At 58.3% G+C, this 15,935-nt stretch overlaps 1 protein-coding gene across 2 annotated transcripts; it reads right to left on the reverse strand.

Annotated features, from left to right (window-relative positions):
- Positions 1-726: 726 nt before the first annotated feature.
- TLE5 (TLE family member 5, transcriptional modulator) lies at positions 727-11,642 on the reverse strand. 2 transcript variants are annotated; one of them, XM_075444415.1, is made up of 7 exons: positions 11,524-11,642; positions 11,057-11,154; positions 9,531-9,594; positions 6,877-6,921; positions 5,309-5,371; positions 3,016-3,090; positions 727-1,988 (listed from the first exon to the last, which is right to left on the reverse strand). In XM_075444415.1, exons 1-7 carry the CDS (start codon positions 11,548-11,550, stop codon positions 1,770-1,772), a joined length of 591 nt encoding a protein of 196 aa, XP_075300530.1. In that variant the 5' UTR covers positions 11,551-11,642; the 3' UTR covers positions 727-1,769. The 2 variants fall into 2 exon arrangements, with proteins under 2 accessions (XP_075300530.1, XP_075300529.1); XM_075444414.1 differs by having other exon boundaries at positions 727-1,991; positions 11,524-11,641.
- Between the last annotated feature and the right edge of the window lie 4,293 nt (positions 11,643-15,935).

A 15,935-nucleotide genomic window follows, 5' to 3' on the forward strand; every position in this document is an offset into this window, starting at 1 on the left:
GGCACCACTGAAAAGAGCTTGGCCCCATCCTCCTGACACCCACCCTGCAGATATTTGTAGGCATTTATAAGGTCCCCTCACAGCCTTCTCTTCTCCAAGCTGAACAAGCCCAGCTCCCTCAGCCTCTCCTCGTAGGGGAGATGCTCCAGTCCCCTCATCATCCTCATAGCCCTCCGCTGGACTCTCTCCAGTAGCTCTTCATCTTTCTTGAACTGGGGAGCCTTTTTACTGCTACCTGCTTTTGCCTTGCTCTTCAGTTTGTTTTGACTTTGCCTGGGCACCCTCCTTATGCCAGCTCCAGTAGACTCCAGGCAAAGCTCCAGGAGGGATCACGTGCTGGAGCAGGATGCAGGCAGCGAAGACCAGCAGCTGTGGAGACAAGAGCGGGAGAGAAGCCAGAACAGAGGTGTCAACGTCAACCCCCCTCCTCCTGGCTCCCAGGGAAACCCCCGAGGGGGCCTCAGCCCAGGAAGGGCAGCGCAAGGCACTGGGTAAGGCAGGGACGGGCCTGGGGCGCAGCGGGGGGAGGGCAGCTCCTCTGGCCACCTCCCGCAGCTCGCTGGAAGCAGCGACAGCAACGTGGGGAAACGAAGTCAGAGTCCAAAGTCAGCCAGCAAAGCCACCTGTTCTCCCCCACCGATTCCCCAGTCTGGGTGGGGCAGGAGAGGGAGGGAAGTATTTTAAAGTCATCTCAAAGGCAGCAAGAAATCAGGCAGCAAGTCACTGTTTTAACCAACCTTCTTATTTCTTTATTTGAAAGGCACAGCTTGTACGTCCTTGATACAGCATTTTCAGTTCCTCTTATTATAGGTCAAGTGATTAAACACAAAAAGCAAAACAAGATCTTTCTAAAGGACTATATACAAACACCAGATTATTATTTATTCTTTTTTTGTTCCATTTTTGTTTTTTTAGAAGACACGCTAGCGCACGGAGATAAGAACAGAGAAAGCTGCTGTATCCTCTACATGGGGGCAGGGGATGCAGGGAGGGGGAGGACCAGGAAAGGCTCTCGGTCTGCCTGCCCCTCTGCCCAGACACCCGAGCCCCCCGAAGCCGGGTGCTATGCCGAAGGGGAGCAGGTGGCAGAGGCTCCCCCTCGACCCCACGGCCAAGGAGCAGCCGCACAGAAAGCCCGGCGGCCGAAGCACGTTGCGTGGCTGCGGGACTGGTGAAGAACAGATACATGCAGAACAGCAAGGTGCCGGCCTGGTATTAGTGCAGCAGGGGCGTGGGGAACGTGGGGACAGGGCTGGGGCGACACGACGAGATCAAGAGCGCTTGGGGAGGGAGGAGATGGTTTCGGGGCAGGGATCCCAGCAGGGAGTTGTGCAGAAACCGTTAGGATTAAGGGGCATCTTTAAATACCAAGGGGGGAGCGGTGGGCAGAGGGGAGCCATGTGGCACCGAGAAGCTGGGACACCCAGGGGCAAGCGGCCCCAGAGCAGCCCGCGCCAGGCTCCGGGCTCAGCTCTGAAAGGGAGCAGGGACAGGGAAGCCAGGCTGGGCACAGGGAGAGCACGATCGGCCACACGGTTACTGCTACGGCGCTGGCATCGCTGCGGAGCAGCCCGTCCGCTGGGACGGTGGTGGGGGCATCCCCAGGCACTGCTGCCCATGGGAACAGGCCTGGCAAGCCACCACCAAGCACAAGCCCCCACGATTCTGCTTCGCAGCAACTAGAAAGAGATACTGCATCTTGCATTAACCCGCCCCCCTCCCCCCTCCCGAGACTGCCCCAGCCCCCTCCCCACGGCCCCCCATTCACTCTAATCCGATTTGTCCCCGTCGTCATCTTGGTGGGCATCCCCGTCATGGCCGTTCTTGTCCTCCTTGGAGAGGTGAGCCTGGGAGCCCAAGGCCGAGAGCGAGAGAAGCCCGGTGCCAGCACTGACAGCAGGGAGGGACGGTGGCTGGAGGCCCACAGGGAGTGGAGTCAGAGGCAGAGCAAGGGCTTGGAGCTGCGACAGCTGGTGAGCTTGAAGCTGCTGCTGTAGAGAACGATGGACAGACAGGAAGACAGGAGAGGGATATTGTCATTTTGAGGGCACTTGGACCCCCACTCAAGGGCCTGGGCTGCCCAGATTGTGCCAGCAGCCAAGCTTAAACCAAGGACACCTCAGAATCACAGAATCACAGAATAATAGGGGTTGGAAGGGACCCCCTGTGGGTCATCTAGTCCAACCCCCCTGCCGAAGCAGGGTCACCTACAGCAGGCTGCACAGGACCTTGTCCAGGCGGGTCTTGAATATCTCCAGAGAAGGAGACTCCACAACCTCCCTGGGCAGCCTGTTCCAGTGCTCCGTCACCCTCAGAGGGAAGAAGTTCTTCCTCATGTTCAGACGGAACTTCCTGTGCCTCAGTTTGTGCCCATTGCCCCTTGTCCTGTCACTGGGCACCACTGAAAAGAGCTTGGCCCCATCCTCCTGACACCCACCCTGCAGATATTTGTAGGCATTTATAAGGTCCCCTCGCAGGGTCCTGGAGAGCACCGCAGCCTCAGGGAGAAGCGAGAGAGGAGAAAAAAAAAAAAAAAAAAAAAGAGGTTCTAGAGTCTTCCACTTGTGACAGCCTCAAAAGAAGTCTCAACAGCATGTCCCCAGCACGACATACAGTCCCTAGCCCACAGGACATCTGGCCTCGGACTCTGGCATGCTCCAAGGATGTGGTTAAAGCCCTCCCGACCTTGGCCAAGAACAGATGGTGTTTTCATGTCAAGGAGCTGCTGCAGTTCCTGCTCAAAACCAAAGCTCCTCTCCCTGCACCCTGCTGGGACAGAGCAGGAATCTGCACTCCCTGCAAACCCATGCCCACATCATAACAAGTCTGGACAAAACCAGCCCTACGCCACAGGGCCAGCCCAGCACTCGCAGTCTCGTCCCAGCAGGGCTGCAGCACTGCTCCCAGCATGCAGGACACATCCCCAGGTCATGACTCCCCTGCCCAGCTCTGTCTTCAAGGACGAAGGCACAGATTCCCATCCCTCTGAACCCAAACTAAACATGCACCACGTACACGGATGATGGAGTTCAGTTCTGGCGCTGTAACCTGCTTGGCTCGTTCAATGGCTCCCAGCACTTGCTGCTGATGCTGGTGTGGAGGGAAAAGAGGAATTCAGAGTCATTTTTAGTATTGCAGGGAAGGAGAAGAGGGACCCAGCCCTGCTGGGTCTGACACACAGACACATACATTATCTCAGCTGCAAGCACCGAGATGTCAGGGCACAGAGGCAGGCTGGCTGACCCCACAGCTGGAGACACCTGCATGCACTTCATGTGTGACCTTACAGCACCGAGGCCCACAGTAGCGAGGAACAGGTAAGGAGGCACGCTTGTCTCATTCCAGTTCCTCACCACAGGGTCAAGCAGGTCCCCTTGTACTCCTGCCCTCAGAATCACAGAATCACAGAATAGCAGGGGTTGGAAGGGACCTCTGTGGGTCATCCAGTCCAACCCCCCTGCCGAAGCAGGGTCACCCACAGCAGGCTGCACAGGACCTTGTCCAGGCGGGGCTGGAATATCTCCAGAGAAGGAGACTCCACAGCCTCCCTGGGCAGCCTGTTCCAGTGCTCCGTCACCCTCAGAGGGAAGAAGTTCTTCCTCATGTTCAGACGGAACTTCCTGTGCCTCAGTTTGTGCCCATTGCCCCTTGTCCTGTCACTGGGCACCACTGAAAAGAGCTTGGCCCCATCCTCCTGACACCCACCCTGCAGATATTTGTAGGCATTTATAAGGTCCCCTCGCAGCCTTCTCTTCTTCAGGCTGAACAAGCCCAGTTCCCTCAACCTCTCCTCGTAGGGGAGATGCTCCAGACCCCTCATCATCCTCGTAGCCCTGCGCTGGACTCTCTCCAGTAGCTCTTCATCTTTCTTGAACTGGGGAGCCCAGAACTGGACACAGTACTCCAGATGAGGCCTCACCAGGGCAGTGTAGAGGGGAAGGAGAACCTCCCTCGTCCTGCTGGCCACACTCTTCTTGATGCACCCCAGGATCCCATTGGCATTCTTGGCAGCCAGGGCACACTGCTGGCTCATGGTTAACCTGTCGTCCACCAGGACACCCAGGTCCCTCTCCGCAGAGCTGCTCTCCAGCAGGTCCACCCCAAGCCTGTACTGGTGCATGGGGTTGTTCCTCCCCATGGGTTCCAACCCATGGGTTGTTCATCCCACTCTGCATCCCAGCGATCCTCAACCAGAAGGGCTCTAAGGTGGGCAATGCTGCTCGCTCTGCCTCTCCTCCCCAGACCTGACACAAAGCGAGACTTGCTAACAAACAAGACAAGCCCTAAACAGAAGGTCTTGGGAAGCTCCGCGCTCCTTGCGACACAGCCCGGGTCCCAACAGCAGCAGCTGGAAGATGCTGCTGTGGAAGAGCCCAGCACAGCTGCTCCAAACACAGGCAGGAAAACCAGCTCTGTCACGTACTTGAAAAACTAAAGGACAACTGTACGTACTTGCTCCTCTGAGAGCACAAGATCTCTGAACACCAGGCCTGTCCACTGCACTCCAGCAAGTGGGTTTTTCTTCCCATCCTGGCAGCAGGACAGGGTTGGCGAGGAGGAAGGGGTTGCATTAAGATGCAAAAGGTTTCACGATGGCTTAGTTGTTAGACAGCCCTGATCTGATCAGCAAGCCACTGTGTCTTCCTCAAGAACAGGCAGGTGGGAAAAACCCAGCCTGTCCCCCAACCTCACAGCTAACCCAGACCAAGAAACACAGCCTCCCCACAGCTAGTCCTGACCAAAAACCAGCCATGGGAACAGCCGTGGAGTTTAGCCTCTGTAGGGTGGTGTGGGAAGATGGACAGATATGGCACTAGAGGTGCTTCATCTTCCTCCTGCCTTGGGCAGCAACTCCCAAGCCCTCCCAATTAACTTCTCAGGGGGCTGGGAGGAGCCCATCAGCTGCATTAATTAATGAGGCAGAGGAACCAGATCTTGAGGAGGAGCCCTATGGAGGTACTTTTTTTAAACACACATCCCCCACCCCCCAATTAGCTGCACAAAGCTCCCACTGTCCATGCAGAAGTAGCTGATGATTCAGGAATCCCAGGTGGGAGAGAACAGAGCCCATCTTTGTCCACAGCCACCAATAAAGGGGGGCAGATGGGCACACCAGCCACCACACAGCACCTGGGGGGCTGCTTGAAAGGCTCGTCCCCACACAGGGGCTGAGCCAGCCGAGGAGGTTTTCCAGACCCCAGTGAGGAGCTGCCCACACGGGAGGGCCATGGTGCCTTGCTGCCCCGCAGCAGGACCGGCACCCCCCCACCCCCCCACCCCACCCCTGAGCCAGAGCCAAGGGACTCACCTCTTGCGAAAGGTAGGGCAGAACCTGCGCACAAATCCCATTTAGCCTCTTGACGATTTCAGCCTAGAAGGTGGGAAGAACAGAGAGGAAAGGTATCAGGCAGCTCGGGACTGACCACCCTCAGCACCGGCTGCCCCACCTTCCCCTTCCGCAGGCAGCGCCCAGGTCCCCACACAGCCCTCAGAAAACACACTCCCCTCGGAAAGACACTGGCAGTGTCCCGGTGCCACGGGGGGTCACCTCGCCCCCAAGGCCCCTCCCTACATAGGGACTGCAAAGAGCAAGTTTGCCACCTTCTCTCCCCTCTCCGTGTCTCCAATATTCATTTAACGAGGTCAGGAGCAACCAGAGAGGAAACTCATTGCAGACCCAGGTGGGGATGTGTTGAATCATGTTCACCGTGCAGACACGGACCCCCGCTGTGTGCCGGGGGCTGTGCTCAGCCTCCTCGGACCCCCCTCCCCAGAGAAGGGTTTGCCCGGTGCCAGCCTCCCCGCAGCCAAGCTGCGGGACCCAGGCTATGCAGGGAGACCACAGGGACTGGGCAGGTTCCTCACTAGCCTCTGACAAGCAGGTGACAATTTTTGGGGTGTTAAATGCTTTTCTCCTGGAAGAGAGGAAAGGTACCAGCCCTTTGCAGATCACTCTCCAGCGGAGTCAAAAGAAATACAGAGCCAAGCATGCACCAAAACCTGCCAAGGGGGCCCCACCAGCACCACAGGGGAGCGGACTAGGCTGGGGGACAATTCATGGGACAGCAGCGAGGATTTGTGGCTCACACCCTTTACCAAGGTGCAGGTTTTCCCGGTGAAGACAGTCTCATGGGCTTACAAATGAGGGTGATGGGATCGGAGGCCCCAGGTGCCCTTGTGGGGAGCACAGTTGTGCTAAGAGGCTTATAACTGAGCCACAACACACAGATGACTTTCTGACTGGAAGCCAGACAGAGTCAGGCTCAGAGGAGGCTCATGTTGTTAACAGCACAGGTAATTAGCCACTGGGGGTAATTAACAACTTAACCCCCAGTGAGGGTAATGAACAGACTTATCCAGGCTGCACCAGAGTCTCCATCACAAGGAGGCTCTCTTGGAAGGTCTGCAGTCGCGTTACCCAACCACAGCCCAGGAGTGCTCTCTGGCCTGACTGTAGCAAGAGTCCGGTGTGGCAAAGGCGTTTTCCACGTCGGGGTGACCACGAGCCGTCCTGGGCAGTGGGGCAGGGCCAGGAACCTACCCAGGGCCTGAGAGGGACTCAGGGTTATCTCCCGCTCTGCACCCCAGGCTCAAGCCTGCTGACTGAGCCACAGCTCCACACCCTGTCTGTGCTGCCTTGTCCAGTGCTTAAATACCTGTCCAAGCCCTGGGGCAAACCAGGGTGTGCCCACAGCCCAGCACTGTGATCCTGAGAGGGGTGGGCGGGTGTCCCTGCATTTTGAAGGCAGCTCTGACATTTTACAGGCTCATGGCATTTCTAGTTCCTGAAATACCACTGAGGTGACAGAGGGCAAAGCACAGCAGACAACCCACCCTCCCCAGGAATGAGATCACTTGGAAATGCCTTCCCCCTACCTGTTTGTGCATTTCAATATTCAGCCCGTAGGACATCTCGTAATACTGTAGAGCGGAGGAGAAAAGAACAAAAGAAATTGTAAGTCAAGTCTCCACCAAGTAAAGAGGCTCCATACAGCAGTGCTGAGAACTACTACTGCTTTCCTAGCAAGGTCTTCTACAAAAGCTGGAAGGAGAGAAGAGGCCAGCCCTAGGAAACAAAGACAGCAGGAGGCAGGCACAGACAGAGACCCTCTCCAGGTCTAAGGCAGAAGCACCAAGCCCACACACTTCCTGCCCACCCTGCTACAACCTCTCACTGCTGCAGACAGAGACCAGAGAACCTGCCGACTGGGCCCCATGCAACATCCCTCACAGACACCTTTCAGCAGTCTGCATCAAGGTGAGAGTGACTGATGCTGCTTCAAAACTGGAAAAAGGCTCAGGGCTCCACAGACTTCAGTATCCACAGCCAAAAGAGAGGCAGCCTGACTACAAGCTTTGCCTGGCCCATATCCTAAAGCCCACGTGGCTGCTTCAGCAGCAAATGGAAGAAATCACAAGCAGGCTTCATCTAGCGAGTAACACATCCAGCTGCACACAGCTCCAGCTGTTTGGGAAGAAGCTGGGGGGGTGGGGTGTGCGAAACAAACCCCCACAAAAAAAATCCACCCAGAAAACCCCTGCACAGCAGCAACAGAGCAATCTGCTGGCAGGAGAAGCTAATTCCTGATCCCTGGAAGAAGCTGTTTTAAGGCTGATGTTTGAGAATTTAGAAATGTCTTCCCTCAGCTTGCAGGCTGCAGTCCCGATTCTTCCGAAAGGAAAGAAATATCCACATCTGCGCTCCTTTAATCCAAGAAAATGATCACTGGCACTTCGGTACCAACACCACAAATCTGAGAAGCACCCAGCTTGGTATTGCCATGATCTCTGCTCTAACACTGCTGCTGGCTCTCGAGGGTTCTTTGCATTCTGAAGACTGAGCAGGAAGCAGGAACCCGACCCCCAAGCTGCTAATTGTGACTTATTCAAAAATCGGAGCAGCTGTAGCAGCTTTGCACATTCACAGAAACCCTCCTCTGCGCTTCCCGTGACTTGCTGTGGTGGGGAGCGACAGCAGCTCTGCGCAGCTCCAGCTCAGCCACACAGACGAGGCAGGAGCTGCTGCGCCTGCAAAGCCTCCAGTGCTGCGCAACGAGCAATAACCCTTCCCTTCCGCTGCCGACCCGCTGATGGTAACCTGAATCAATTCTGATGACTGTCAGCATTAAGGGAAAAAAGTATATCTCACCCACACCTGGAGATTAAAGTCTCCATGCAGGCTGCAAGGCCCAGGAGGCAATCACTTCTCAGTGATAACGGGCAGGCAGGCTTCTCCTTTGATATACAAGGCAAGCTGTGACCTCTTCTCCTTGTCCCCAGCCCCAAGCGTGCCTTGCTCCCCACAGCCTCTGCATCTGGAGTACCAGAGGATGGAGGGGCCAGCTCCCTCATTTCTAAAGTCCTAACTCTCCTCTGAAGAGCTGCTGTATTAATTTCTTCATCTTGTCTCTTCCTTCCAGGGTAGGAGCAGCAGCTGGCAAGCAGGCACCAGCCCGTCTTTATGGACAGTATCTCAACCTCTTGTTAACTCCACAGCCTTGCCTGGCATCCCTCCCTGCTGCTACGAGGCCTCTTCCACACGTGGGAAGCCAGGCATTACCCGGCAGGCAAACCATCACCCTGCCTATGAGAACATGGCTGTTTCCTGGCGGATTTCTCTTCAGAGAGCCGTGGCTAAGCCTGCTGCCCGCAATGTGCCACCATGTCTCATGCCTTCACCAGGCACTGCCCTGGATTTGCACACTTTGTGCTGGGACACACGCCTCGGTGAGATGTGCTAGCACTTTGCACTGTGGCTGCACAAGGCTGTTGGGGTCCCGAGAATCACACAGAATCACACAGAATAGTAGGGGTTAGAAGGGACCTCTGTGGGTCATCTAGTCCAACCCTCCTGCTGAAGCAGGGTCACCCAGAGCAGGCTGCACAGGACCTTGTCCAGGCGGGGCTGGAATATCTCCAGAGAAGGAGACTCCACAGCCTCCCTGGGCAGCCTGTTCCAGTGCTCCGTCACCCTCAGAGGGAAGAAGTTCTTCCTCATCTTCAGACGGAACTTCCTGTGCCTCAGTTTGTGCCCATTGCCCCTTGTCCTGAAGAAGGTGCAGAGGGTTTAGCTCTCGCACAGCAGCTGGTTTCTGCTTCCAACTGCCCCAGCCTTACGGGGTTTCCCAGCTTCAGGACTTCTCAGAGGACTGCTTTGTCTTTCACTGGCCATGACTCTCCCAGAGTCCCCAGACACCTCCACGCCAGCACCTTGCAGCTCCTTCTCGGGTACATAAGAGCTGTTGCTTCCCCCAGGGCACAGGGAAGCAGGTCAAGCAGCCAGTCAGTGGCAAGGCCAAGGACCCTATCGCCACCCACCAAGCAGTCAGCCACTGGGTCCATCAGTTTTCTATGTCCAACAATCCACCTCATGCAGATAACACAAAATACTGAAAAGCCCTGCTTTCAGAGAAGCCAGCGCCAGCTTTGCCTCCACAGGGCGAAGGCTCCCCGCCGGGCAGGACCCAGGCACAGGCACCTGCTCACCGCTGGACCCCCCCCTGCCCTCGGCTGCTGGGGCCGGTCCTTACCATGACGTAGTGACGCTGCATCTCCGATTTCTCACTGGCTAGTTTGTCACATTCCAACTTCAAGCTGAAAAGCCAGAAAACAGTAAGAAAACCACAAACAGGAGGTGAGACTTGATCACCACGGAGCAGCTGCTTCCTGCATGGCCCCATCCCGGCCAGGCTGGTTTCTCAGACACCACCATCCAGGCTCCAAGGGGTGGCTAGAGCTGGGCCACGCAGTGCTGGCACAGCAACAGAGCCTGCTCCCACCTTCCCAGCCGGAGTCCCACCAACACACACTCAGGAGGAGCAGCACAAGGCTATCAACCAGCTGGACACTGACCTCCCCCAGGCAAATCATTTCCGTGGGAAGCAGAAGGCTGGGCAGAAGCAGCAGTGGCTGCCCAGGGAGGTGTTTGCCTTTTCTCAGCTGGGGACGCCTTCTAGCTCGGGCCTGTCTGCAGCACTCCAGAGTTGTTCCAATCCAACCCCAAAACTAAAGCCAGATCCATTTCTGGAAGGTGGGGGGGAGGCCCAAGCGCAGCACATCCCTCCAGAGGAAAGGATTTTTTTTCCTCTCCCTTCAGAGAAAGGGCTGCTGCTCCCAGTATTTTATGAGACTCCAACTCACCAGCCAAGCAACCGCAGCCTGCATCTGCCGTGGTTTTATGTTTCAAACAAGAAACAGCTTCACCTACACAAAACCTGCTTCTCCAACACATTAAGTGCGAGGGGGTGGAGCGGGGGGGGGGTTAGCCTCCCTTCCAGGGGGCATGTTTCTTAGGCTCCCCTGCTCCCTCGCTGGCACTGCCCAGAGACACCAGCACACCAAGACAGAGCCGCTTCCCAGCGGTTTTTCTGCCTGCTTCTGCCAGAATGACGCCAACTGCAAGGCTGCGACCCGGCCGCCCGGCAGAGCCCAGGGCGGGGAAAGGCAAACAGGGAAGCCGCAGCTGCAAGGCACCGAGGCACAAGGCCACATGCCACAACCGGCACCTTGCAGCCATAGCAGAGGGCATCACCCAGTCGATTTAACCCAAGAGTATCACGTTTATCTCGGACGCACACACACCAAGCAGCAGGCTGTCACAAGCCAGCTTTCGGGTCAGCAGAAGTATTTCCACGTACGTGCACAGAGAAGTGGAAGCTTTTGGATTTAAGTGCTCCCTGCAGCATTCACCGTCCAAGAACAGCAGCCAGCGAGAAGAAAGGAGGAAAACTCCCAGCAAGACACGGGAGGCCTGGCAAGCCTCCGCACGGTCCTGGCCGAGCACCACTCGGAGGAAAGACCTCGGCTGGAGACGGAAGATACAGGTTTTGCTTGCTGGGCTCCCAAGCGGATGCGACTAATCCCCTACCTTGGGTCTCCTCTAGCCAAAGGTGATCCAAGCTACGCAACCGGGTCTGCTCCTCGGCATTCCCATCCCATCCGCGCAGCAACGCAGAAGAACCAGAGCGACTCCTGCGCGCCGTGCCGCTGCCTGCCAGCCCCGCGGCGGCTGCGGGGCAGAGCCCGGCCGGGCCCGGTGGCACCCAGGAGCACGTACCTGTGGTACTGGGCCTGCAGGAGCTGGAACTCGTCCTTGATGCGGTCGCAGGAGTCGGAGGTCGTGAACTTCAGCTGCTGCGGCAGGTGAGAGGAGCCCTTGGACAAGAGGAGACAGCGCTGGGCGCCGGCAAGGCCCCGTCCCGCCCGCGCGGCGCCCCGCGCCGGCAGCCGAGCCCCGGCAAGGGCGGGCCGGGCCCGGCGGCGACGGGGACGCGCCCAAGGTCACCCGCGGGGCCGCGGCCGCCCGGGCCCCCTTCCCAGGGCGCTGCCCCCGGCCCCGCCGCCCCTCGGCGCCGGCCGCGGGGTGGGGCGGGGCGACCCCCGCCCGCTCGCTGCCGGCGGCGGAGGGCGCGCGGTCACCTCGGCCCCGCCGGGGCCGCCACAGGGAGGCCGGGCGGCCCCCGGCCCGGCCCGCGGCCCCCGCCGCCCCCCGGTGCCCGGCCCCGCCCCGCGGCCCCGCCGTACCGAGTGCCGGCTTTGTGGAAACATCATGTCAGGCTGCGGCTCGGCCCCCGCACGGAGCGGCCCGGTGCCGCCGCCCGCTCCCGCGCCCGCCGCGGCTCCCCGCGCTGCCGCCGCCGCCGCCTTTGTCCGCGCCGGGCCCGGCCGCCCCGGCCCCGCGGCCGCCCCGCCCCGCCCGCGCTGCTCGCCCCGCGCCGCTCCCGCCGCCCCGCCGCCGGCGCCTATTGTCTAATGGCGGCTGCGACTCCGGCTCCGTCCTGCGGCTGCTCGGCACCACCTGCCGCCGCCGCCTCCCCGGGCCGGGCGGGCCCACGGCCGCTCCCGCCCCCGCCGGTCCCCGCCCCCGCCGCGCGGCGCCGGCGGCCGAAGGCACCGGCCGGGGCCCCCGCTCGGCCCCCGCAGCCCGGACCGGGCCGAGGCGCGGCCGCCCGGCTCCCCCGCCCCGCTGCCGGGCGCGGCGGGGCCGGGGCGGGCCGGGCCAGGCCTTGCCCCCGCCGGCGCCTCCTCCCCGCGCCCTGGTCCCGGCGCCTCCGGAGGGCCCCGCGCCCTCCCGCAGCCCGGGCCGCTGCAGTCCCGCGAGGCGCCTGGCCCCCGCGCCCGCCCGGTGCCGCGGCTGCCGGCTGCGCTCCCCTCGCCGCGGGCTCTGCGCGCCGCCGGGGCCGAGGCGGGACCCGAGGCCCATCCGCGGCCGCTCTCCGGGGGCCGCGGCCCGGGGCGGGAGGCCGGCCCGGCTCTGCGGGGCGAGGTGCCGTACCCGCGCGGCGGGCGCCGGGTGGCGGAGCTCGGGACAGCCCGGGCCTTGTTGCGTGGCGGGGCTGCTCCCCTCCCGCGGCTCTTGCCCGGGAGAGCCGCGGCCTGCCCGGTGCGGGCAGCTGCGTCGTTGTCACACGGGGCTGGAGGGAAGGGGAAGCGCTGCCGTTAGTGAAGCCGCTGCTCCGGTTGCTTGCAGGTTCTTAAGCCTGATGCGACACCGCAGGGTCGGAGCCGTGCTGGCGGTGCAGGCAACGCCGCCGTCACGCAGCTCGTTTCCACGTCCTTCCCCAAGCCGGGTAACGGGGTTTGTTTACACAGGGGGGTTGTTTTGCTTTATTTCACCCTTGCCTTTGTCTTCCCTCCTGCTCAGCAAAGGCAAGGGAATTCACCTGCCACTGCCCCCAAACAAACCTCCCATCTCCAAACAATGGAAAATTCTGCCCTGGATGCAAACTTTGGTCCTAAACCTGCTGTCTGAGGAGCAGACCCTGCAGTGCATGTCCTGGGGGATCGATTGCATCCCCGCAGAGAGGTGGGGAATTTGGCCACAGACTTTATAGCTGGAAGGACTTTGTTGCCAGGGGACCTCTTGCAAGCCACACACGCCGAAGTGCCTGAGCCGAGGCGGGATCAGGTCCTTGGAAGCCAGCCTGAGAATAACAGGCAGGAAGACGGCTGGCTTGTGTGAGTGCACAGGGAGCTTTTTATCAATTGCAGATGCTGCTCTCTCTCTATCTTTAAAAATCAGTATATTTTCTGATTAAAAATAAAACCCTACACGTCATGACTCCAGCCATGTGGGCTGGGCTGTTGTGGTATTTATTTTTAAAGAGAACAATACAGCAGCTGAGTTATTGTGACACCGCCTGCATATTGTGCAGTAGCTTTTTCACTTCAACATCTCCATATTAGTGAAAACTGTGACAGCTTCATGCCAAGAATTATTAATAGTGCAAGCAGGCTTTATGTCCCTGCAGAATAAGGGCTGGAAAACAGGGTAGACAGACTCCCTGGAGCGGGTCAGCGTCCTGGTCTGCTTTTTACATGCAGAGCTGCCCTAGCTTGGGCTTTGTACAAGGGCAGTGAGATGCAGTTTGTAATTGTGCAGGACACCAGACTAGATCGCCGCGGTCCGCTCGCAAAGCTAAGGCCTGCCTCCGGAGAGCTCTGCCTTCCATGGCACGCACTGGAGCAAGTCTGGAGCATCCCTCGTGCTCCCTGCCAGGCTTGTCAGCTTGCTGCCATGCGGGGTGAAGGAAGGGACAATAGAATGCAGGAGGGTTTGGCCCTCAGCTAAGCGATGAGTCAGATATCTGCCTCATCTGGAGTACCTCATCTGGAGTACTGTGTCCAGTTCTGGGCTCCCCAGTTCAAGAAAGATGAAGAGCTACTGGAGAGAGTCCAGCGGAGGGCTACAAGGATGGTGAGGGGACTGGAGCATCTCCCCTACGAGGAGAGGTTGAGGGAACTGGGCTTGTTCAGCCTGGAGAAGAGAAGGCTGCGAGGGGACCTTATAAATGCCTACAAATATCTGCAGGGTGGGTGTCAGGAGGATGGGGCCAAGCTCTTTTCAGTGGTGCCCAGTGACAGGACAAGGGGCAATGGGCACAAACTGAGGCACAGGAAGTTCCGTCTGAACATGAGGAAGAACTTCTTCCCTCTGAGGGTGACGGAGCCCTGGCCCAGGCTGCCCAGGGAGGCTGTGGAGTCTCCTTCTCTGGGGATATTCAAGACCCGCCTGGACAAGATCCTGTGCAGCCTGCTCTGGGTGACCCTGCTTCGGCAGGAGGGTTGGACTAGATGACCCACAGAGGTCCCTTCCAACCCCTACTATTCTGTGATTCTGTGATTCTGTGATTCTGTGATATGCAGTGCCTGGGTTGAGAGCTTTACCATCCCTGGTCCCGGCACAGAACAGGCTGGCCTTGCAGGTAACAGTCCCCCCTCCATTACAGGAATTAGGTATCTATTGTAGAGATGATTATGTTAAGTGCAGAAGAAATGGGCAGCATGCAAATGCTGTACGTTAAACCGTGTGTTCGAAATCAGGGGCTGTGGGCTCTCTGCTGCGCTCTGCAGTGGGAGTGCTGGGGCCAGGTCTGTCACTGTGAGCCCATACGTGTGGCCACTGGGAAGCTTCTGGGCTGGGCCAGCTCATCCCGAGGGGAGCACCGGAGCTTGGGATGCTCTTGCACAGCTGCTGCCTGTGGGGTTTGCACTGCCCAAACCGCTCCTGCTTCATTTGCAGAAGGGCTTCCGTGTTGTTCTAAGAAATTACTCTTTTTAGTTAAAAAACCCCTTTGAGCATATGTGTGGGTTGGGAGGCTCACGTTTGCTGCTAGTTTGGAAGAACAGAATATGTGTATTTCTGCAGCAGCTGAAGGCCTAAACCACAATACCAGCTGCCCTGTGCAACATGTTGTACGTGCACATACGAAGAGATGGCCCCAAACCCACGGCAGGTTGTTTCTCCCATTTTACAGGCTTTGCCCACGTGAGAGGTGCTGAAGGATGATCTGATGTGCCGTGCCTGCAGAGCGGTTGCTGGCCCTTAATATCTTCCCATCCAGGATATTGCAGGCGTTGATCACGACGCAGAGCAGGACAAACTTTGAGATGAGATCTCCAGCGTGGATGTCTTGCCTTAGTCCCTTCAGGTAAGATGAGGCAGGCAGTGGGTGCCGAGGGCGCGTTCTTTACCCAGTGATGGCTGCCTTTTAGCACAGCTGTGTACACACTTTTATGAGACACTCAGGAGTGTCTGCCTGCCTGCCAAGCCAGGTAGCACCTCTGCTCTCCTTTTCCAGCTCACCCCTTCATTGCTCATCTAGATATCATAATTTCTTCTTTAACTTGAATGATTTTTTTTTCTGATTGAGATAAAGCAGCAAAGTTGCCACATAGCAACCTGAAACGATGGGTATTCCTAATGATGGTACTGCCAAAGCTGTGAAGCATTTGTCCTTGACAGAAACAGGACCGGACTCTTCCTGTGGTTGATGGACTTCTTGAAACAACAATAATAATTACAAGAGTGGATTGAACTCTCCAGAAGGCCAGGCAGAGGCACTCTTCCTGGCCCCGGGGCTGCTGTGACGAAGCTTCCCTCGGCTCAGCAATGCGCACCCTCCACGGCTCTGCCACTCAGCCCCCAGCCCAGAGCCCGGCCTCCGGAAAGGGCTCGCTGTGCCGCTCCAAGGCACAGGGCAGGGGACGGCTGGGCAGCCACACTGCCAGCTTGCTTTGGCTTGGGCCCAAACTGGGCTCTCCAGCAGTGGGGGGGCAACAGGAATGTACGTCTCAAGCCTTCCCTTGGTCGTGGTGAAAGCGCAGGAGCCCTGCTCACGCTGCCCTGGGCTGCCTTCCCCTCTATTTGCAACAACCGGCAGTCACTACCTTCCAAGCGGGAAATGAAATGTTCCTTTATTGGCTTTTGTGTTGGCTGCAGAATGTTCCATTTTATCTTTTTTTTTTCCCTCCTTACTTTCTTCCGGGACACACACTAATTTACAGTATAATCTTGGCAAATCCCAATCCAGGGCAACACAAACTCGCTTGTGCCTAGTAAATGACTCTTTAATGGGTCTGTCTCCAGCCAGGCAACGTATCTGCATCTGAAGAGTGGGAAATTATAACCTTGCCCAAGCGGTGGGCCTATGTGT

The sequence above is a fragment of the Opisthocomus hoazin genome, chromosome 27, assembly GCF_030867145.1.
Source record: "Opisthocomus hoazin isolate bOpiHoa1 chromosome 27, bOpiHoa1.hap1, whole genome shotgun sequence".
Classification (NCBI taxonomy): Eukaryota; Metazoa; Chordata; class Aves; order Opisthocomiformes; family Opisthocomidae; genus Opisthocomus; species Opisthocomus hoazin.

What these genes read in the sequence shown, in the direction of transcription:
- TLE5 (XM_075444414.1), bottom strand. Translation starts at nt 11,550, where the DNA reads ATGATGTTTCCACAAAGCCGGCACTCG. An exon ending in ATATTGAAATGCACAAACAG is followed by an intron (nt 5,372 to 6,876) that starts GTAGGGGGAAGG and finishes CCCACCTTCTAG; the next exon opens with GCTGAAATCGTCAAGAGGCT. An exon ending in AACTGAACTCCATCATCCGT is followed by an intron (nt 1,992 to 3,015) that starts GTACGTGGTGCA and finishes CGTTCTCTACAG; the next exon opens with CAGCAGCTTCAAGCTCACCA.